This window comes from Prunus persica, chromosome G2, assembly GCF_000346465.2.
Source record: "Prunus persica cultivar Lovell chromosome G2, Prunus_persica_NCBIv2, whole genome shotgun sequence".
NCBI lineage: Eukaryota > Viridiplantae > Streptophyta > Magnoliopsida > Rosales > Rosaceae > Prunus > Prunus persica.
In genome coordinates, this window is record NC_034010.1 from 132,711 (window position 1) to 156,613 (window position 23,903).

The 23,903-nt window shown below is 35.6% G+C and overlaps 1 protein-coding gene across 3 annotated transcripts; it reads right to left on the minus strand.

The window, feature by feature from the left end:
- On the minus strand, window positions 1,561-22,583 carry LOC18786033 (myosin-12). 3 transcript variants are annotated; one of them, XM_020557863.1, is made up of 40 exons: window positions 22,320-22,580; window positions 22,073-22,201; window positions 12,485-12,628; window positions 12,216-12,361; window positions 11,940-12,096; window positions 11,732-11,790; window positions 11,450-11,609; window positions 10,852-11,001; window positions 10,624-10,760; window positions 10,388-10,534; window positions 9,909-10,010; window positions 9,749-9,806; window positions 9,570-9,671; window positions 9,450-9,487; window positions 9,012-9,138; window positions 8,764-8,934; window positions 8,558-8,689; window positions 8,248-8,354; window positions 7,620-7,680; window positions 7,333-7,510; window positions 7,061-7,266; window positions 6,516-6,635; window positions 6,279-6,377; window positions 5,766-5,981; window positions 5,252-5,391; window positions 5,043-5,144; window positions 4,604-4,712; window positions 4,442-4,486; window positions 4,265-4,324; window positions 4,024-4,194; window positions 3,773-3,925; window positions 3,492-3,698; window positions 3,268-3,417; window positions 3,103-3,173; window positions 2,895-2,994; window positions 2,741-2,797; window positions 2,578-2,634; window positions 2,259-2,339; window positions 2,080-2,162; window positions 1,561-1,970 (listed from the first exon to the last, which is right to left on the minus strand). In XM_020557863.1, exons 1-40 carry the CDS (start codon window positions 22,320-22,322, stop codon window positions 1,847-1,849), a joined length of 4,659 nt encoding a protein of 1,552 aa, XP_020413452.1. In that variant the 5' UTR covers window positions 22,323-22,580; the 3' UTR covers window positions 1,561-1,846. The 3 variants fall into 3 exon arrangements, with proteins under 3 accessions (XP_020413452.1, XP_020413453.1, XP_020413454.1); XM_020557864.1 differs by lacking the exon at window positions 4,442-4,486 and having other exon boundaries at window positions 22,320-22,583; XM_020557865.1 differs by lacking the exons at window positions 22,073-22,201; window positions 22,320-22,580 and adding an exon at window positions 20,162-20,586.

The following is a 23,903-nucleotide window of genomic DNA, read 5'->3' on the forward strand; positions in this document are numbered from 1 at the left end:
TGGGCTATTTAAACATTGGGCTTTTGGTTGGGCTATCCTTTGACTGGGCTAATTTTGGTTGGGTTATTTTGATTGAGTTATTTTCCCTTTTGTGCTCACCCACATGTTTGGGCCTAAGAAATGGGCTTGGGTTCCGAGGCTCCCAAGCAACCCGGAACCTCCATTTCTTGACCCATAAATGGGCCTCATGACGACCTATTACCATCCATACCACAACCCACTCAAGCAAGCCCCGGGCATCTTGCGTGGCTTGGGCCCACTTAAGCTTGTAGCATGGCATGTTGTTTATTTGCTTGGTGTGGCATGTGTATAAGCGCATATGGCAAACTTTCGCGTGCCCCAAATTGGGTTTCTTCTCGGTAAGATATGGCATTGGGCTGAGAATTTATTTGGGCCGAAGCGTGGATTTTTTGGGCCTCAACACATGGATAAACTACTCTTAACCAGTTGAGCTACAAGTTCCTTGTAGTTTTGAAAATCTTAAAACTGAACATGGCAGTTCAGTTTTTGGGCTAGGCCAAAAACCAACCCATCTAGCATGTGCATGGTTTCACGTGGGCCCATCAAACCAGGTTGTGTGTGGAACCCACCACACCCTTAGGCAATTGTTTCCCTCTCCTCTAATTGTAATGTAACAATTGGCCAAGATTGATTCCTCTTAGAATTATTTTAATGTATACTAACCTCTCCGCAAGCGCTTCCACGCCTGTGAAAGGCTTTTTTTTTTAAAAAAAAGAAATTTATTTTATTTTAGAATTAAAAAAGATAATGGGTAATGTTCCATAAAAATAGGATCTATTATCTGATTTTTCTTTTAATTTTAATTTTTTTAATATGAAAAGGTGTGAACTTACCATATTATCCTTATTTAATTAATAATTTCAATTCTTAATGTTTGCATTAACTAATGACATTTCTGGTATTTTAAATGTTTTACCATTTTTTACTTTTTACTTTATATATACTAGCCCCTTAACACATGCTCACGCATGTGCCAATTGGTTTTCTTTTTCTTTTTTATTTTATTTTTACAATTAATAAAAGATAACAGGGTAGTTATGTTCCATAAAAGTAGGACCTATTATCTTATTTTGTTTTTAATTTTAATTTTTTTAATATTAAAAAATATGAATTTACCATATTATCCTCATTTAATTAATAATGTCAATTCTTAATGTTTGAATTAACAAAGGGTATTTTCTGGTATTTTGAATGTTTTACCATTCTCTGCCTTTTGCTTTATATATATAGATATAGATATAATCAGTCTCGGATTTGAATTTTTTTTTTAAATTTTAATACAAGCAATATTGGGAAAATGATTATTTGAACACTGGACTTGTTGTCCCAAAAAAAAAAAAAACGGTGAACTTCATGTGCATGTGTAAACTACTCTTAACCATTTGAGTTACAAGCTCCTTATAGTTTTGAAAATCTTAAAACTGAACATGGCAGTTCGGTTTGTGGGTTAGGCCAAAAACCAGCCCATCCGACCTGTGCCTAACCATAGTTTTACCTTTCTGAATTTAGATCTTCCCATTGGAGACGCTGTCCTGTGTGTAATATCAGTGGGGGTAAAAGTTGGTATTGGTAACAGTACATGACAACAATATTGTTTTTCTCCTGCACATTACACTAATTGGAGGATAGAGGGTTAACTCCCAATTGCTCTTTCCTTTAGATTCAAGCAAAGCAAAAGAAAACTGCGAGACCATGATCTAAATTTCTATCATAGACCAAAAAATATATCTGAACATTCCATCTCTCAGAAGCAAAAGACAAATGGAAATATAACCGTCCGCTCCCAATCTTTGACCATGTGAATTTAGAAAGATATCAAGTAGCCTCAATCCGTTTGTTGCAACAGGAAGTGGAAGTCAGATCTTTGTCGGAGGATGGCTGGCGGATTCATATCAGATAGGCTGATATCATCAAAGGATCTGCACATCTCTTCAATAGAGAAAGGTATGCTGCAAACCAATTTTGCAACGCTATCTTCAGTTAATTTTTACCACGCTAGAGAATCGGGGCTGAATTCAATACATTACCAGGTTTAGAAGTTAATGACTAGAATATTACCTGGAATCGACGTCGAGCAGGAAAGAATTATTGGGCATGTTGATTGAATCCTCTGCCATCAACACTCTCATTTTGCCAATAACCTAATGCAACAAATCCCCGGAAAGAGAAACAATGGGATACATAGTTAACTGCGTATTCTAGCATGCTCATTACAAATCAATTTACTGAACACTCACTTCTGCAGATAATCCCTGCGCTCCGTATTTGTCATCCCAGAACATTGTTCCAATGCGATATATTTGAGGGATGCTCAGTATCTGATTAATGAAGTGTAAACTAAATTAACAGGAAGTCCTCAGTTCGCTATATTGGAATTCTTTGATCATATTCCTTGTTCTCTTTCTGAAATAATGTTATAAAAGTTTGGCCAAAGAAAAAAAAGAACTTTTGCAGAACGGATTCAATCTCCAAAATGAAAATAAAAGATTAAAAGAAGTGAAGAGGAGAACTAAAATAAAGAATTTCTTTCATATGATATAAGACTGGTGGAGTTACCGAACACAATTCATTTGTGATTTCATCCACTGATTTCTGAGTTTTTTGGTGCAAAACCTGCATGAATGAAGAATACTTTCATAAAGCAATGTAAATTCCTTCACATAATTATTTAAGAAAGTAACAACGGAATATTGGGGTGATGTAAGCTCAAGAAACAAACCAAAAATCCTACAGCCTGCCTTATGTGTTGAAGCTCTTCCAAGGATGATCCAGCAAACTGTAAAAGTAGAAAAGTAAATAAGTAAATAATTTTTCCTCATTTCCTCCTTATATTATTTTGTCAGCATTTGTTAGACCACAGACAGTTTTCTTGCCTGATCTGTTACTTTGAGACACCAGTTTTCCAATTCAAGCAAACCTGCTTTCAGAAATTCTCCATTGCTAAATGAGCAGCACTCACGACGAAGCAATAAGCTGCCACCAAGGATTTATTAAATTCATTAGGACTAATGATGCATTGTAGCTAAACTTTGATCCTAGTCAAATGGTTAAAGCAATGAGTGGATATCAAACTTTGTTTACCTGTTAAAGAGCTGGACATTGATGAATGAGAAAACTTGACTGAAGATTTTCCTTGCGATCATGGGAGAGACCTGAAGTTGCAGCAGTTAACTCTAGAAATTCTTTATACTGATTCATATAATAGATGGACAAGAATCTTGAAAATTAAATTAAATTAAAGCTTACATTGTTCACAGACAAAATACCCAAGGTTTGATCTAACTTGTTGACAGTGCTTTGCCAGTGCATATTTGATGCCTGTTGTCGTGCTCTTATATTTGAATGTATAGTTTTAGATGAGCCTCTTATCGACCTGCCCCTTGCAGATCTTGGTGCCTGTTGATGTTAAATAAGAACTTTTTCATGGTTCAATCTGTCATGTCATATTCTCGGTTATACAAGATGCTCACCTGAATGCACAAATTCAAGAATGGGCTAATCTCTTTCTTTAGACTATCACGGATGGTCCCATATATTTTCTCAACAAATGCAGTTAGATGTTGCTTGAACAATAATGCTGGGTACTTAGCCTCCACTTTTAATTGCTCATTTGGCTTTCCCATCGTTCCACTGTAGCCACTTGAAACTCCCGTGCTCATAGAAGATGAACGAAAACCCTGGCATGGTATTTCTTGCATTACTGTGTCACATGGTTTTCAATATGCTAAAAAATTTGTGCGTGAAAGCTTACATGTGCCATTCTACCAAATATGGTAGCAGGAGTTCGGTTACGATATGAAGCTGTATTAGATGCACTGGCTGCCTTGAGCGTACTTTGTAGAAGAAATAGAAGGGTAGAAGTTGTTGAAAGCCAATATGCCAGATCACTGACAGTGTTTTGAGTCTTCAAGAACATTTCAAATTTCATATTGAGTTAATCAAATAGTATAAATACCCCATCCAACTGGTCAAGCTTAATGCATGTTGGTTGAAGGCTAATACCTCTATAATGGACCGAATTTTGTGAATGATCCTATCAAATACATTTGTTTTCTCTGCTTCAAAGGTTCTCCACTGAAGAAGTGCTCTGTACACAATACAGGCAGTGACAGGCCTGTTCTTGTCAAATTGTCTATCTTCCACAAGACACTTAACAAGCACGTCAACACTTTCCTGTTTATAGTTGTAGCGAGTTATGGAAGAAGCTTTTTATTAATAATAATAATCTCAACTTTATAAATACCTGCTGCCTATCTGTGAGTGACCTTTGTCTACTAAGGTGAGACACTACAGGATCTGGCTCCTGAAAACATAATTTCATTATAGGTTGATGATAAGTTTATAACAGATGATAATTAAAGTATCTTATGATTATTTGAAATATTTCTGACAATAATTTATTCTGGAAAGTTGGTAATACTTTGGTCCGAAGCTCTTCCCTTTTCCCGTTCCCATTCTCAAAAGGCTGTACCATCATAGAATGTCAAAGGAAGTAATTTTACCGAAAAAGAAGATGAAAGAAGAAAAAGTTTCTTTTTTATCTTTTGGTATGGGAAGAAAAAGGTTATGCAAAGCACTATACCTTTACTTGTGGCTGAAACCTCTCTGGAGTAGCTTTCTGCTCCATGACTAGAGTCTTGTTGCGGAGGAATTTATTCTCTGACTCCAAATCTGCGATCTTCCTCTTCAGGCTGGACAAACATGAATACTTAGCATTGTACTCAATGGGTAGTTGGATATCTTTGTAACTTTGATGAAGTAATATTCCAGTTAAATATCCATTTATTTGGTGCTTCTACCATAATAACCAGCTGTTTATGAGTATGATTCATTTAAAGGTCAAATTGTTCATATTTAGATTGAGCAACCATAATGAACTCAGTTGCTACGATAGAGCAACCACTTGTATTTTTCTTCCATCATCTCCAAAACTGTTGTTCAAGCATAAGATAGAAAACATAGGTTTCTAAGATTCCACCTATCAATGAGGTGAAAACTTTTACTAGATTGCGCATTCTTACATTCTCATTTCTTCAGAGAAGTCCTCATTTGCTGATGCAACCAGAGCCTGTTGGCGGAGCACCTGATTTTCAGATTCGAGACTGGACAAGTTCAACTCTAACCTGATTAAGAAACAAGAGTTAGTCAACCCCAGTTTATGTTGATAGAGACATTCATGAAATTTCTTAGCTTTGATAACAAAAATAAAAAAGCAAATATATGGGACTACCTTTCAATAGTTTCTTGAAGCTGTGTTGCTTTCAGCTGTGCTTCTTCTGCCTCTTTATGCCTTGCTTTACTTTCTTTTTCAACTTGAGAGTAATTTTCTTCAAATCCCTCAATTTCCTTCTTCAGCTCAGTTAGCTCACCCTAACATTCATACCAATAATCAATATAACACGTGCACATGCACCACACATGCACCCACTACATATGCTTTCTGCTTTTAATGCCTCTCTCTATCTATATATCTATTGATTTATCTTATTTATTTATCTTTTCATTGTACACCACTCTTTGGACCAAAAAGACGACATTGTTAGACATGAGCCCACAGGCTTAATTTTGGGCTTCTAAAAAAGATGTCCCTTCAAACCTAGTTGTTTCTACTGTGTGAATATTTCACAGGAATAGTTCATATATTCTTAATTCCACGATATACAATGGTTTGATAATTTTATTCTAAAGTTTATCATTCAGTTTATGCGAAATGAATCTTTGGAAGCTAAGTTGTACCGCATTACCTCTAGTTCCTCATTGTGATTTTTCAGAATTTCTAGCTTGGTGTTGTCCACAACTGGCACCTCTTTGATGACTGGTGGAGCTTGTTCAATAGCTAATTTTGCTGCTTCTTTCTCATGGATAATTGCGGCATGGGCTTCATCAATTTGTGTTTGCATTTCATGCAAAGTATTTTGCAAATTTGCAATTTCTTTCCCTTTAGTTTCTTCAAGATCAATCTGCAAGTTGTTTGTAAATTATGTACAATCAACTTTATATCCTCAGTGTCAAGGTTTGAAATTTCTCCAACCATTCCCTTGACTGGTAAATTTCAAACTCAACATGACTAGAGATGCTTCTATAAAAATGATCCAAGTTACTGATTCCAAACATACCAAAACAATTGCAATACCATGGGTGTTTTTCATCATATCAATTAGTATTTTCTAAATATTAATGCATCAAAATTTTAGTGCTAAATAGAACTAAGAGGCAGATACTTCTATTTGTTAACCAAATTGGAGGAGAATATATACCCTCAAGTGCTTTTCAAAGTCCAGTCGCCATGTTAGCTCTTCAACACGCTTCTCCAGCATGTCCTTAGCTGCCTTGAGAGCTCCCGTTTCTCGTGCAGCCTGTATCAAGGAATTGTATTTATTTATTTATATCTTCCTGATTCCTTAATTTTGATAAATATGGTTTTCTTGACATAGTTCAATGCTAATAATAGGTGGGCAGTAAGTAGATTCTTCTTATAGAGAATTGAAGCTCACCATCCTAAGCTTTCTAAGCTCCTTCCTCGCTACCTTTGCTCTCCAGAGACATTGAAGAGTTAGAGTTGCCTTTCGCTGGTGTTTATATTCAGAAACAGCTTCAAATCTTCTCCAATTAGTCTGTCGGAAGAAAGATTGACAGCATTCTAAAATTTATCAGCTTAAACTTATTTAATACAGAATGATTCTTCTCAGAAAATAAACTGATCTCGGACATAAGTAGTACTATACTCCTTTATAATGCAGCATTTTCATAATTTTTCATAAAAAATTTGTAGGTTTTAGCTCACTCTATAATATATAAATAATAGAGGTCTGATTATTTTCTGCACAATTCAATAGTATTATTCCTCTAATCCTGATACTGGAAATATTTTCCTAAGTTATCAATCAAGTTCTTCATAAGTATTCTTAAACTGCATTTCTTTATGTACTCTTAAGATTTACTTTTACATTTTTAAATATCCCACAAATGCCAAAAAAATTCTGTATGCATCGATAAAATTGAAGTTTCTGTAGATTGTCCAGTCCAAAGCATTTATGACCTGAATAATGTTTGCAGCCTTGGTTCTTTTCCTGTTTCGATGATCATTTCGGGCTGCCATAGCTCGTAAACCAGTTTGGATGACTATTGATACAGCCTGAAATTTTATGTAGGACTTCCTTGCTGTGTGAGCGCGTAGATGTTTTTGTATACGTATTGAAGCAGCTTCCTTCCTTATCTGTTCATACATCTTACGTGCAAGTTGTCCTGTTTGTGGAAGTGTGAGATAAACACCATGTCATTCCAACTTTCAAATTGTCACTCCATTATTACCTCTCCAAAGTTTCTGCATGTGAATAGCAGCCCTTCGCACGGCAATGAACTCCTTTCTGGTTAGATGTGTTCGGATTTGCCTTTGAATACATCTGGCAGAATCAGCCAAAACTTTCGTTCTTCGTGCATCTAATTCAGCCATCTGACCAGCTCTAAGAAACACCTTTGATTTTCCAATCTGCAATACAACATTGGTGGGGAACTTGTGCATAACACGAACAAAGTTTAGGGGACAATGAACACTAATGCGTCTTATTTTCACACCATAGTTTGATGTCTAAACAAACCTGATATCCCTTCAGGCCCATCCTGTCACATATGGCAATACATGCTGATTTTTCATCAGATCTGCACAGGCAAAGCAAGTAACCATCAAGGTAGTGAATGCATTAGATGATCATCTCTTGTGGCATTACTATACGCTCTAGATAAACAGTCACTTATATCCAGATACGTGAGTTTTGTTAAACAACTACTGAACCTCAGAGGCTTAAAGCCGTTATGGAATGGGCCAATAATGAATGGCAACCCAACATGCTGCCCCATCCTGCAGTCGGAGAGGCAGACATATGCAGTAATAGTGAAACATATAGGTGCAACCACATTCTGCATCTTGCAAAGTAACAATAAGTTGGGAATGAGAAATAAATGTTTCAAACTAGAACCTCCTGCAACTAGAGCTCTAATGCCATATTCGGCAACCAATCCCAATGGACCCCAAACACAACAACAAAGTAATGAGACAAAATATATATATCAAGCCAACATGAATATCTTTGTAAAAGTTAAGGCCTGAGCTTCATGCAAACACTGTCATCTCAGTCTTGACCTAGAGGTCCTAGTTTCATTTCAACATAAAGAAGGTAAAATTGACAAATAGAAAATCAGATTAAATCAATTCCAGTCAATTTATACCCATCCAGAATATCAGGAGCCAACAAGCCAAAGCGGTCAAGGAACTCATCAAATGTTCTTTTTGTTGGATATCCAGCACAACTAATCCTTATAGCCTCTAGCACACCCTGTACAAGTGCCATTGGAAAAACATCATTAAATTAAGCAACCTAAACAGGTCATGGTTGCTGCCTCAGCCCCCACCCCTCCCTTCCCCTGGAAATCTCCCTCTGGGGGGTTTTTCTTTCTGTTTTGTTTAATTTTTAAACAACCTCAAAAATATTTTTGAAAGGGTAAAGATATTCTGTGAAAAAAGTTAGACTTTACTCACACCACATCTCAGCTGGTTTAATACATTGACATTCTCAAAAATTCCAGGCTTCAAAACTGTATTGGGCTTAACACATCTGATATAATGTGGTTCTGTCGTGCTAAGTGTCTCCATTAAAGCTTGTAGTTGTTGCTGCATGTGAATTTTGATTCAGGAGCAAGTTGCATCTTCAGAGTCAAATAGACCTTTATGAAAATGTGGATTACCTTGAAACGGGTACCTATGGAAGAAAACTTAGACTGTTTTGACGTCTCCTCAGGTAGTGGAGGGAATAGATTTGCAACAAATGAGCATGTGGAGGCATTTAAAAGAGCTTGATGTTCTGCCACTACGTAGTCCTTGTTTTTATCAAGAAAATGGTCTGCTTCGTATGTGACCTGTTGACTAGAAGGATAAATGAAGGGAAACTATGTTTTTTTTTTCAGTATAGCTATTTGTTCAAGAATTTTCTTACATCTCCAGCATAGTGGTTAACTGTGAAGTCCGTTCGAGCAAGTTTTGGCTTTTTGAAGCGCTTATGTCCTTTATATGTCTGATACATCTTCTGTGCAAATGTCTCATGGGTTGACTTGGGGAACATACTGTAGATAAAATGAACTTGTTCATATATGCATAGGTTCAGCAGTCATGATCTTTTTTCTCCCATTTTCAAAAAGGCATTTTAGCTTTTCTTTAATTTTCACTGGTAGAAGAAACAATATGAGACTACGTATTTTTTTTGGATCAGGGAACAAGTATTATTATTATACACCATGCTGAATGAAGCTTCAAACTTAAGTGCCTAATAATTAATCAGATGAGACCTGAGTACTGTGGGAACCATTTTATTAGTTAGATTATCTGTTGTAAGAGATAAGATATCAATGGTATCATGAGGACCAAGGTTACATACCAGGCTTCATCAAGAAGAGCAATTATGCCCCCAGGTTTCTGCATGTAAGGACGTTTGTTATAAAAGATTTATATAAATTTTGCTATTTTTACATACAAAGAGCTATATGAAAATTAATACCTTCTCGATAAGATCCAAAACATCCTGGTTATCTACAAATTCTACGTAGCTCCAGTTAATTTCATCCTTTGTGTACTCTTCTTGTTCCATCTTGAACACATGCTGCAGTGGAAGATGCTTATTATATAAAATAACCATAGTACAAATATGTTTAAAGTGTACCTAGAAATTCCGTTTACCTGATTAAAATGTTGTTGCAGCTTTTCATTTGTTAGGTTGATACATAGCTGCTCAAAACTACCAAATAAAGCATTAGATTAGGTCCTTACGTCCAAATGCAAAATTGTTTCAGTACATTTAATTCTTCTGTTAAGCTGTATCATTTCTACCATTATGTACCTGTTGATCTTGAAGCTTTCAAAGCCATAAATATCAAGGACTCCTATTAAGCTTGACGAATTTGGATCCTGACCAATTGAACTGTTTATCTTATCCACAATCCTGCCACAGATTAGGAACCACCAGCTGTAGTTAATCCTTATAAAGTTAGGTAAGTTTATAAGAATATGATATTACAAACCAATGTTTTGAAAGGGGAGGCGTAGAGGCAAGGCATTTTTGGTCCTGCAAGGCGAGGCGTTTTCTAATAGAAACTGTAATAGGTTGGCTTTAAAGAAGTTTGCAGACTACAAGTATTCTGTGATTCCTGATCTGTTGCACTGATATCACATTTTTGGGGCAATAAAAGCCTGGGTCAAAAGTCGACTAAGTTAAGACTCTTAACTTCCATAATGGAGCACTTGTTCCTCCCAGCCAGGAAGGAAATACTAACAACTAATGCTGAATACAAGTACAATGGATAAGTCTATTTTACTTACCAATCGAACAGTCTGGAGTAAACTGTCTTTGCCAGGGCATCACGACTTAATGTAGCTGAGTCTGGATCCAGCGGTTTTGTAATGTTACCATCAGGAGTCACTATGACACGCTTGCAAAGCGAGTCTTCTAAAGCCTTCTTATCACACCTGAAGAAAAACAGGTTGGAAGACACTAGGAATTAGAAACGAGTAGATAATCTTCATTCAGGTATTTCAAAATCGATCAAAGTTCTAACATGAGTAGCTCTGCGGCTGTTTGGAGATGATAGAATGATTTATCATCTTTTAATTTGGAAGAATCAACTTCCTCCCCTTTGATGAAGTCAATGTTCCCAAGATGGAGGATTGCAGAAACCACTCGGAATATGGCATCCTAAAGAAAGAAACTTTTCCATTAATAATATATATGGTTAGAGGAAATCATCACTACATCATTGTAGTTGTATTGATGCGAGGGTCACTACCTGCTCTTCCTGGCTGATCCCAACAACATCCATGGCATTTCTGGTTTCCAAATACTCTCTTGCATCATCTACATTTGCTACTTCATAACAGGAGGATTGATTAAGATAGTGAAATGTTCTTGGGTCCCCTAACTTGTACCTGTTGATATCCTGTTAAAGAACATTTGTCAGCCATAACGACAAACATACCTACATAGAGGAAGAGGGATCCCTTCTTTTTTTCAAAAAAATAATGGGATGTATCATATAAAGGGATCGCATGTGTGGTCTTCCCTTGATGCCATAGTTTTTAAACGGTGATCAAACAAATAGCAAGAACAATATTTTTATAAACACTTAATCACGATAATAATCAAATGGCTAATTGATTCCCTAGTTGGTTAACATTTATGTTACCATACTGTTTTTTATTCATTGAACAACTGTAGTCCATGAGATTCAACTCAGGACCTCCTCCAACAGAATGTTGACTGGATGCCACTAGACCAAATTATCGGCATGTTACCAGACTATTACTCTTAACCATTGATACAGTAATTATTATTTAAAAATGTATAATCTAGATTAACAACAAAAGAATATAATGTCACACACAAACCTCCGCTGGTGCCGCACAAAGCATGTAAAAACAATGGTAATTTCTCTCTGGGTCAGAGACTTGGCAAACACGTGATCTTTCGAGAAGATATGTACGAATTGCAGCTCCAGAGATTTTCCAATTGTTATCAAATTGGATCTCTACAAATTTACCAAAACGACTGGTACAAGAATAATGTTTTATAAGTTTGAAGAGAAAGTAGGGAAAGCAATATAGAAAAAATTTTAAAAAGGAAATGAGAGAAATCTATCTAGTAGAGGAAAGAGCTAACAAGTATCTCACCTCGAATTGTTGTTTTTCACAGTTTTGGCATTCCCAAATGCCTCCAAGACTGGGTTGGACTGAAGACGTGGAAATATTTACACTTCATCCCAAATAAATCAATGTACTCACAGTATATAATAAGGAACAAATTGTTAGAAAGAAAAGGAAGGTTGGATTATGAAGCATTTTCCTATAATATACAAATAGAGGAAAAAACGAAACTGACCTCTAAAACCTGTTGTTCTACTGTTCTTCCTTCTGTACCTGATCTGCCCCCCATGAATGCGAGATATCTCATGAGCATTTTTGTTGTCTCTGTTTTACCAGCACCACTCTCCCCACTAACCAGAATTGACTGGCTTCCTTGTTCGTTTATCATTGCCCTGGTGAATGGTACTAGTCATTTAACTTTATTTTCTTACCAAATGCTAGGGAATAACTAAGCATGGTGTCTGAGATGACATGATGGGATCTAATTAGCCAGTTTGCACGGCTTATATACCTGTAACAAGTGTCTGCAACAGCGAAAAGGTGTGGACTTAGCTCCCCAAAAGCAGTTCCTTTGTACTGCTCCATCATGTGGATTTCATACAAGTGTGGCAGTCTCTGGAACGGATTCACCGCTATTAGAATGTTCCCAGTGTAAGTCTGCTCACATTATATCACCGACTGTCAGACAACTAGTTTTTTGGCATCTATGTTATCTGCTTTCAAGGGCATTGCTAAATAAATTCAATGCATATGTCGTATTCATGCAGTGACTTGACTCACATATATCTCATTAAGAGCAAACCGACAGGCTAGGTTATGCAGGACTCCCGGCTCATGGAGGTAAGCCAACTTAGTCATGTCGTCAACCCCTGCTGGTGGTGCTTCTGTGTCTTTTGGGTACATACTGGAAATGTCTGCAACTATCTGAAATTGAAGTAAATGCTAGCATTAGCCTGTATACGTACCTATTATGCAAGTGTTGAAGATAAATCACAATTAGGTTTGTGTGACATGAGGACATGACATCAGGTTCGTTTTTATTCAAAGGAGAGATTATGATAGAATTAGAGAATCCAACCAAAACCTAATTGGTACATAGTAGAAAGGTGGACGGTCTATTGTAATGCAAGACTTCAAACATACAACATGGGATTTTTCATTTTCTAAAAATTGCAATCATTAGCTGCACACCCACAAAATCTACTGATACAGCACCGCATGGATTAAATAAGCTTTCTTTTGCCAAACCCTACAATTTTTAAGTGGCAGGAAACACTGGCAAATAGCTAGGTAGGTACCTTTTGGGATTTTGAACCTCAGACCACATAGGAGCAAACCATGGGCCTAACCATTCTAACTAACCCCTCGTTGGTATAAGCTTTAAAAATTTTAAAACAATAATTTTAAAAAAAGGTTTTTAACCGAAATAGTCCTCCAATTTATACTTGAGTTTCATTTTGGTCCTCCAACTCTTTCACATGTGTCCAATTGGTCCAGCCATTAAATTCCCTCAAATTGAGGGGTAAAACTGTCAATTTGGGCACTAATTATCTCTTAAACTTACGGAAACTGTTACAGTAGGACCAATTTGACACAAATGAGAGAGTTTGAGGACCACTGGAGTGAAAAACTTAGTTGGAGGACCAAAATGGAACTCGAGCATAAGTTCATGGACCATTTCTGTCAAAAGCCCTAAAAATATAAAAAGTAAGATTATAAAAATAAATAAAAAAAGATGAAAACCATAAATAAATCTAAAAAAATAAAAAAATTCAAATAAAACTTATTTTTAGAAATTTTGATGATGCTCCATGGCTTGCTTTTATTATCTAGGATGACTTGTTAGATGTTACTAGAACTCACTTGGTGGGTTCTGTGTTTAGTTAGCTGTGCTGGTTTTGGGGTTTTTGCCCCCTTTCATCATAATAAAAAGGGTTTTATCACGAATGGTCCTTGAATTTTCCAAAGATTTCATTTGAGTCCTTAAACTTTCAAAACAATCAATGTGGTCTCCACACATCAGTTTGGTCCTCCTCATCACGTTTCATCAAAATCTTCATTAAAATTGGTCGCCTCACAACCTTTAAAGGGGTATTCTCATCAAAATACAACCTATCCATTCATGAGATAAGGTAAACCTCTCGTCTTTTCCTCAATGATGAAAGAGAATAATCATAAGTGTTCCAGAGTGGTTCGATATTCAAAATATCTATTTGTTTGGAAGGGAAGAGTTCAGTTTTCTCATGAAGTCTTTGGTGATGACGATCTAGACTTGAGGACAGTCTTTTCCAACCAAGGCAGTTTGATGCAGGAGCATCTACAAGGCTCACTAAAAGTACTTAGGCCCGTTAGTCAATTGGGTTAGGGTTCTAGTTTCTTTAAATTATTAGTTACTTCTTTTGTTCTCCTATTCCTAGGATTTTGCTTAATTTCCTGTTTAGATTTTTGTTTCCTATGTCAATTAGGTTTTCTGTATTGTAGAATAAAGAAAATCTTTTTGCTCACCACTTTAACTCAAGGTGTACCCTCACCATCATTCTCAACACTTGACATGTGTCCATATGCATAACCATAGTTAACTTCTACTTTGTATTTATGGAACCATGGTTATGCCTATGGACACGTGTCAAGTGTTGATAATGGTGGTGAGGGTACACCGTACACCTTAGATTAAAGTGGTGAGCAAAAATGCTTCCGATAGGCTATTTAGACTCTTGTATTCAGTTTTTGTTGATGAATATAATTTCAGACTTTAGTCTATAGAGTTACTATTGGGATTTTGCCCTAGAACTCAATTATCTTCGTTCCAACTTCAATTATATTGCCTTATCCTTCTATTCTCTGTATTTTGGGTATATTTGGGTCACTGGACAGCAGCTCATAGCCGCTGCCCTACATCACTCAATGAGGCTATCTGCTTTCCTTGATGAACTCCAAATGTGAAACCCAAATTCGAGAGCATATGATATTGTTTAGCAAAAACGTGGAACTAGAACTAAAATGAGCTATATGTTGGTTATAATATATCTATAAAGCTGATCAAGTGATGACACGTGACCAATTTTAACAAAAGTTTTGTCTGAATGAGACATAAACGAACAAATCGATGTCTAGACCAAAAGATGAAGGATCACATTCATTGATTTGAGAGTTTGAGGACTAAAATGAGGACTTAAAAAAAGTAATGGACAACTTGTGATAAAAATCCTTAAAAAACAAAAACAGAAAACCTCAAGCCACCCATCCACCAAACCCGACCAACCCCAAGGGACCACACCTAGCCCAAGGCCACCACACTCCGCAAAGTCCCACCGATGACAATGGCCTGTGTCTATGGTGGAGAAGGGAGGACAGGTTGGGTTTGTGAGGTTATGGGTAATTGGGTAGCAATTTTCTTTTCTTTTTTCAAAGGGTAAAAAGTGGATTTCATGTAGGAGTGGCAATGGGTCGTGTCATGTCGAGGTATTAAACGGTTAGAAATCTCCAACCCGAACACGATTCGTTTATTAAACAAGTAACATGACACGACCTGTGTAACCTGTTTACTAAATTGGTTGGGTTGCATTGTTATTTAGGTTAACCTGTTAACTTGTTTAACTCATTTGAGATTTGACGATTAACCTATTTAGCATGTTCAAACTCATTTTAATCTATTAAGTATTCATATTTATCAATGTTGTGTTTTGGCTCGTCATAATACCAAAATGGTTGGGTTAGGATTCTAGGTAACTCCAATTTGGGTAAGGAATAGTGCGCGCAGAATTTCCTAGTAGAATTAGGAAACAGTTTCTCTTATCCATATTGGTTCAGGATTAGGAAATAATTTATCTTTCGTTATTCCAACAGGTTTTAGGAATCTTATTTTAACAAGTCAAGTAACCCACGACCTATGTATTAGAAATAGGCTTGCTGGGAGTTCTTTTCTGTAACACAACAGCAACAAAGTTAGCCGAACCTCGCTAAATTCTTTGTGTTGGTGTATTTACTTTATCGTTCAATTATTATTCCGCATATTCACATATCTTCATCCTAATTGTTTGCATAACACCGATAAGCCAAATCAGAAAGAATTTAAATTTAACAATCAATAGTGCTACTCATATATACTATGAAACTTATGATAATATTGAAAAAATTTAAACAAAAAGATAATTTAACCCTATAAAAATTTAAACTAACAACATGAAGCGACCAGTTGAATTCAGTAATCGTCTAATTTTTAGATTCTCATATCATCTTTGTAAAATTTCATTCAAATCAGAACTCGTGTAGTCAGTTGATTATTATCACCAACATTCCCTTGTTTATTGAAAACGTCTATTTATTTGGTTAGAGTTAAATAACTAAACATTATTTAATTTGATAGTAGAGGTAGGTTTTTATTTTTTGCATTATCTTTACGGTATTATATAATTTTGTCTTCATTTTTCTGTATATTTTTGTGTATAGAAGCTAATTTTCTTGTGGAAGAATGGCGATGGAAGGCGAGGCCAAGTCGAAGTCTTCGTTAGAAATATTGCCCGTGAATTCAATTATGAAATTGTTGCATAAAATTCCAAGTTGAAAAGCATCCATGAAATTCCATATATTCTTTGGGATTTTGATTTGGGTTTCAAAATTGAGTAGTAGAGATTGTTTGTAAGTGGTGTGAAATGGCACAGAGAGAGACACAGGACCGAAGAGAGAGTGAGGCTTTGAGGAAACGGCAACTCTAACGTAAGTTTAGAAAAATTAAAAATTAAACTTTACACAAGCTAAATGCAGGTAAATGCATAAACTCTAAATGCAGAGCCTCAGGATCCTAACCATCACAGTAACTAAAATATAAACACAAATTAAAACTTAAAATTCTAAATTAACTAGCTATAGAGAAAATTTTATTATACATTTATGTTGTTTTATTTATAAAATTATTCGAAATATGGGGATGAGTGGTAAGAGTAGGCTTAATTACACCAATGCCCCCTGAAACTTCGGTCCTCCCCTACCACCCCCCCTCCCATCCACCATTAATCCTGACCCACAGCCACCCCCTAGCAACAAAACTTCTGAGACTTGATTGGTCTCCATTAATAGTGTGTTTACTAATCAATAATTGAATTCCACCTATGGAGAATTCATGTGTTTACTTCACATCAAGGAATTAAAAAGTAAGTGGGGCCCACACAAAATTAGGAATTGAATTTCTAATTTTAGAGGAATTCAATTCGTGGGTGGGAGGTGGTATTCTAATTCCTGTAAAACAAACTTATTAGGAATTCATCTTTTTTATCCATTATATCATCACGAAATTTTAAATTTTAAATTTGCCATCTACTTTAACCTAACAATGGGGACATTTTAGTAATTAGTACCACTCCTACCCCAATTCCATATGGTTTAGTAAACAACTTCAACAGGAATCTAGAATCTAATTCTCCTCAATCTATATGGTTTAGTAAACAACTTCAACAGGAAATCTGGAATCTAATTCTCCCCAATCCAACTCCTCAATTCAATTTCTCCTAATTCAATTACGGATTAGTAAACATGCCATAAATCTACAAGTACTCCTCCAATTTCTCCACCATCACAAGTTCAATATACAACCCCACAACCATCTTAGCCATCTTCTCATTGATCTTCCACATAGCATCCAACACTATCTTCATTAACTCTTTAACTTCATCTCTATGTTGCTTTCGTTTTTTTTAATTAAATTTTTTAGTTTGTTATTTTGGTTGGTTGCAGATTCGAAGATAAGAAAATCGAACTCGTCACACCATCCCACCTTAGGTCCGAACCCTACCACCATCGCAAGCCTCCCTCTCTCGATCTCCGGCCAACCTCGACACCCAACTTTAAATCTGGGTTGTTTGAAACCCAACCCCCTCTCTCTCGCACAAACTAGCAGCTTTGAGCCCATAGAAGCCCCGAAAATCAAACCAACCCGATTCAAATATACCCAACAAAAACAAACCCAAATTCAGATATGGGTTGTAGGAGGGGTCTGGGTAGGGTTTTTAATTACTTGAAAAAAAAATTTCTTATTTATTTTAATTATTAGTTATTTTTAATTATTAAATATTTAAATATATTTTTATCTATGTGGAGGTGGGCTCCACTTGCCACGTCACTCACCTAATTGGTAGATAATGATCTATGTGTATGAAATTACAAAAACACCCTTGTCATGTCATTAAAGTTAACAGACTTTTAAAGGCATGTTTACGTATTAGTAATGGAGAAAGTAAGGAATCAGAGAATTTAGGAATCAGGGAAGTACTGAATCGATATGGGAAGAATCATTCCCGTCAAGCTGTTTACTAAACATGTGGAATTAGCAAAGGAATGGGGTTGATTTCCATTGTTATTGTTTACTAATTTTCATGAATCAGAATCCAAATTAATTTGATTACTAAAATTCTTGCACATTTTCACTACAGCACATATATAATTCTCAAATTGGCTAAGGAGACCAAACTAATCTTGTAGCAAACCAGTAAGGTGGTGTAAACATGAGGAATCAATATGCTGAACAAGATGAACCACAAGAGCCCCGTTCAATGATAATGTTGATAGATAGGGTAGGCAAATAGGAATGGAAAGGAAATCATTTTTGGAAGTTCTTGGCATGAGTTTTTATTTTTTTTCAGGGTTTGGAGTGTTTTGGAATTATGGTAAAGTGGTAAGGGTACTTTTGGAAGTTATTAAGGGAAAACAAGAATGAGAATCGTATCGACTACCCCTCTCTAATTGATCTGATACCTAGTTTTGAGAGGATATGATTACAAATTTTGAGGTGGAGCCCACTTATTTTTCATTCCTGATTGCAAGTAAACGCGGGGGAAGTCAGGAATGGAAATCATTCACTTTCCTCCCATACCTATTACTAATATGTAAACATGCCCTAAATGGAGTTGACAAAAGTGGCAAGGAGGATCACCAAACCTTAGTCAATGGATGAAAGTGAGTCATTTTGAGTTTGGGGGGACAAAGTGGGATCCCAAGTTTCAGGGGCATTGGTGTAATTAAGCGTTAAGAGTACTCTCATCCCACTAAAAATTGGGGTAATTACATTTTTTGTCACTAAGATTAGGGTCGAATTTAATTTGTCACCAAAATTTGAATTTCCGATTTTGGTCATTGTATTTGCATCTGTTAGCAAATTAGGTCAAATGTTCAATTCCGTCAGTTTTATTAATTAAAAAAAAATTAATTTTAAAAACAAATAATTTTAAAATTTTAAAAATCCTCCTCTTTCTCTCTCTTTACCCAACCCCTGGCAGCCATAACCTCCCAACCTCTCAAATTCTAACAGCCATTGGAGGAGCTTCATGATAATTTCCAGAAGCCACACCACCTTCTCTCTCCTCTCTCTCATCCTTCTCTCTCCTCTATCTCTTCCCCTTCTCTCATCCTTCTCAACAACCACCCACACCACCTCCCCCACCTCCTCACAGCCATCACAAACGCAGAAAAAGGAAAAAAAAACAAAAAAAACAAAACTAGCCGAAGAGAGAGAGAGGGGGGTGGGTTCTGGGTTGTGTTGGAGTGGGATGGGGAGGGTAGGTGGGTGTGGTTTTGGATTTAAACAAACCCAGTAAAAGAGAGAGAGAGAGAGAGAGAGCGGAGGTGAATTATTTCTTTTGTTAGTGAAACTAAATACAAGTTTTCATTTACAAGAGGTCGTGAAAAGTAGAGGAGAACGGTACTTTGCCGACTTGTTTTTAGTGTGCAAATAAGAGGGAAGAAAATTGATCGCATTGAGAAGTCATGAAGCTACAATTAGAATGGAACTGTTGAAGCGATATAGGGCCGAGCCATATGCAACCACTTCCAGGGGTTGGGTAAAGAGAGAGAAAGAGGAGGATTAAAAAATTGTAATTTAATATTTAAAAAAATATTTTTTAATTAATAAAACTGACGGAATTGAACATTTGACATTTTTTTTTGGTCGGAATCTAGAAGGCAAAAGCCGATTACAACAAAGTGAGCTCCACAAAGAAATTCGACCGAAACTGCAACACAAGAAGGTATAAAACCTACTTAATTTGTTAACACATGCAAATAGTGACCAAAATCAGAAAATTTAAATTTCCGCTACCAAAATTAAATTCCACCCTAAACTCACCCGTGACCAAAAATATAATTACTCCTTAAACATTTGGCATCCGATGATGGAGGGTACTCTCATCAATTGTAGTCAAGAATTTCTTTAACCATAACATTGTTTAATTGCTGAGAAAAAATAATATTACTTTCAACAATTTGGGTTGATTGATTTTTTCTACTTCCTAATCTTCTCGGGAACCAACTACAACCTAACAAATTTTTCGAGCAAACAAACACCACATAACGGAGCAAGCATGCCGGCACCAATGGTTTCTCAAAGAATTGGACTAAAAAAATCAATCTTACTGATCGCAGAGACAAGAGGAGAAGAATGATAGGAAATAGGGAATAGAGAAGACGTACGAGATGGGGCATAGTCGAACCAGAGGTGCGCTCTGGGTTTGCCACCGTCGTTGATGAAGTCGAGGAATCGCGCCGCAGAGAACTCGTAGGTCTCGTTAATTATCATCGTCGTACTTCGTCGTCGTTGTTGTGTTGGATTCGTCATCAGACACTGCCGTCGGGGTTTGATGTGGGTGCGGGGAGAAAGCTGGCGGCCTCCTCGTTTTCTTATTATTTTTTATTAAAATCGATTTTTAGGTTACTACATAAAACTCCTCGTTTTCTTTTCTTTTCAAATTTTAAAAAGTTCTGCCTAATTGTTCTTTTACAATTATGCCCTGTTTTAATTAAAATGTGGTGATTTAATATTTCACTTTACTATGAGTATTTTCAGAGTTTTTGAATGTTTTATTATTCTCTATATTTTGCTTTACATATATAGATTTTTTTTTTATTAAAAATTATTTTCTTAGTCATTTTCAATGAACTCATACCACAAACTATTAGGAAGAAAAAAAAATTAATACAAGCGATAGTAACTAAAGGGATGTTCAATCAAAAGAAAAAAATTAGAAGGGTAGGGGATTTCTCACATACTCTTACATTGACTCCTTAAAGTTGAAGAGTAGCTTGAGGAGCCAAACTTTTTCCTATATGTGTAGTCCCTTTCTATTAAGGGATCACTCAAATAATTTTATTTGAGGGTTTAGGGTTCAGGGTCTCCTATGAAAAAAAATTTCAACAATCCAAACCGTCTATTTTCAAGTCTCTAATGATATACCATCTTTGCAAAAAATCAAGCAAATTGAAAATTATTAAGACATTTGGGACCAGCAAATACATGAATATGATTCTTCAATAAAAGACTAATAAAAACCATCTAATTGAGTGCTTAAATTGTTTCGGATTCATGTTTTTTTTGGTTGTTAAAGATGATTTTTTATGGAATATCTAAAAACTAAACAGTTCGGATCATTGAAATGCAATGTTTACTATTTACCCTCTTTACTTTCCACCCTATTTACAATGGAATCCGGAACAATAATAACCACGGATGGAACAACAGCCACGATGGGCTGTAGCCCAGTAGGTTTTGAAGACAAAAATAAACCTATATCTGTATGGTCCAGTGTGCTCGCTTGGTTTGATTATTGTTTGCTTCCTTCCACTAGTAGATCATCAAAACCCATACTATAAACGTGAAAGCTACATGTTCGATTGTTTGCTTCCTTCCAAAAGACTTTTTTTTCTTCTCTGTTTCTCTACTAGACCTCCACAAGAGGGAAATATTATTTGTTTTCGGTCTATTTTTATTCTTTGTTGCCTTTTTGCGGTGTTTAATAAAATATTCTTTTCTCTGCTTTCTTTTGGTGGGAAGAGGGTTTTAAAAAGGCTACAATATCTTAATCTAATTATTTATATTTGTGCACTTTAAGCTTATTCAATTGATGCAAAAAACAAATAAATAAATAAATTTAACAGATATAACATCAGATTTAATTCTTATTATGATAATGGTTAAATTTCTTATTCACATATATTTAGTCTTTATAAAGTAAATTGTGCTTTTGCTTTTGGTATATGTGTTATTATATTATAATTTAACATCATAACCAAGCAAGTAAAAGAGCACAACCTATTCATATATTCGTTTTGATAATATGTATTTTTTGTTGTTGTATTTAGTGTATATTTTTTTCTTTATGATAAAATTTATTAGAAATTAGTCAGTGTAACTATGATTTATATGAATTAATTATACTTTTATTTATTAAAAACTATAGGAATTATAAATTTTTAATAAAAAATAATAATTAGATTTTAAGCAAAAATTTTTAGCTAGCACACTTATAAAAAAAAATTCATGGTTCCGCCCTTGATAATAACTTACGGACATAATTTTTAAGTACCAATGATGATGAGTTAACTTACAGTCTTCCCATTTGTGGTAATGATGGTGACATCTCTTCCATGGATTTCTTTAACTTCGCCATCAATCCACGCAACTTCTGAATCCTCTGCCCAAACATGTGATCCAACTATGATGTTTACCGGCGTTCCCTGGATCATCCAACAATGACAAGAAAGATAATATTTTCTAAGAAAATGAAATGATAGGGCAGAAATATGCATTGAGGAAGAAACTAGCTAGTACTATCGTGAGAAAAGAAGCTTATACCATATCTGTCAGGATCTATGCGATCCAAATTTCAATATGGGGATGAGCAGAAATAGATGAACATCGTTCGCACAGAGAGAGAGAGAGAGAGAGAGAGATTAGTGGTGTTCTTAAAGAATGTTAGGATGGTGGATTGCAATCCTTGTAGTTACAAAGAATGTTGAAAAAAAATTCAATAACAATGGAAATGCCAGCGGTTTTAACTCATAAAGCAAAAGGTCGGTAGCCACCCTTTTCGCTCCCTTTCCCTCACTTCATGTGAGAAACAAACTCTAGCTTGATTATTTATTTTAAATGGCTATGTTGTTTGTTGTCATAAATTAACAGCTTTAATAGAGTGAACATATCGGACCACGTTGAGCATTACTTTAGTCAATTAGTCCAATCAATCGAATATTCATTAATATTCTAAGATTATATATCTAGAGTGAGAAATTTTTTTTTAAGATAAAGACGACAGAATTCAGGTATAAATATAATTGACAAGAGCCAATACAAATGCGATAACCACATAAATAAAAAAAAAACTAAAGAACCTTGCTATAAATGAAAGAGGTCAAGGTTAAACTTTTGAAATTCAAACCGGGGCCTAGGCTACAGTTATCATTAGAATGGCAATCAAACAAGCAGGGCCAAGGCGTGTCGCTTTAAAAATCTATGCCCACCCACCAGTCACTCCTGTCTGGCTTTGAAATTTTAGTTGCTCCTTTATTTTCTTGTTCAAGTACATTATTCGAAGGGGCTGTGGAGTGGACAGAGAGGGTTTCTCTGGGACGGTTGATGCCGGTGGTGGATGGTCATTCGCATGGGAAAAGGTCTTTGGCTTCGGGGCCCTAAAAATAAAGTAGAGATTGCTGCATGCTTTCCAACCAGACTTTCCTCATTATTCATTTCTTTTACTGTCATTCTTTAACAATTTGCTAATTTGAGTACTTTAATCATCATTAGTCGTGCTTACCAAGGCTGTTTCCAATTTATATTAGAAGGGTCCCACACACTCATGAGAGGTGGTGGCAAATTGTCTCTCTCAAATGAAACGTCGGAGTACAAAATTGGTACTTATGTAATGACGTTTTACTTTAATAATATTTTAAGTATTTATTTAATATTAACTAAATTTTGTTATTATTTTAGAAAGATGATTTCTTTACTCTCTTTTTCTTCACTTACACTCTATTTTACTTTTTAATATTTTTTAATCAATTTTATACGGCAACCATTAATCGTGCCTCCTAATTGGAAAAAAGCAGTGTTTTAGCAGACTATTCTTTGCAGCAAAACATGCAATCCACAGAACCACTTTTGACATAATGAAGGAAACCCTCAGGAATTAATCCCCAAACTCAAGCCAGACAATCAATCTGAAAATGTCGTCCACATATAAATTCATATTTTCCTGAAAATATTAGGCCAAAAAAAAAAAAAAGAGCTCTTATGATATGTGTTCACTGTTTATTGAAGGACTAGAAGATGCTCTGACTTCTTTTCTCTTTTTTTTTTTTTTTTGGGTTTTATTTTATGTTAATTTTTCTTAATTTTAGTTATCAAAACATTAATGTAGGATAAAGGTAGAATAGGAAATTG

Excerpts from the sequence above, each read along its gene's own strand:
- LOC18786033 (XM_020557863.1), bottom strand. Across the intron at positions 10,761-10,851 it reads GGATCAGCCAGGAAGAGCAG|GATGCCATATTCCGAGTGGT; the intron begins GTAGTGACCCTC and ends TTCTTTCTTTAG. Across the intron at positions 3,418-3,491 it reads TCTTGAATTTGTGCATTCAG|GCACCAAGATCTGCAAGGGG; the intron begins GTGAGCATCTTG and ends TAACATCAACAG.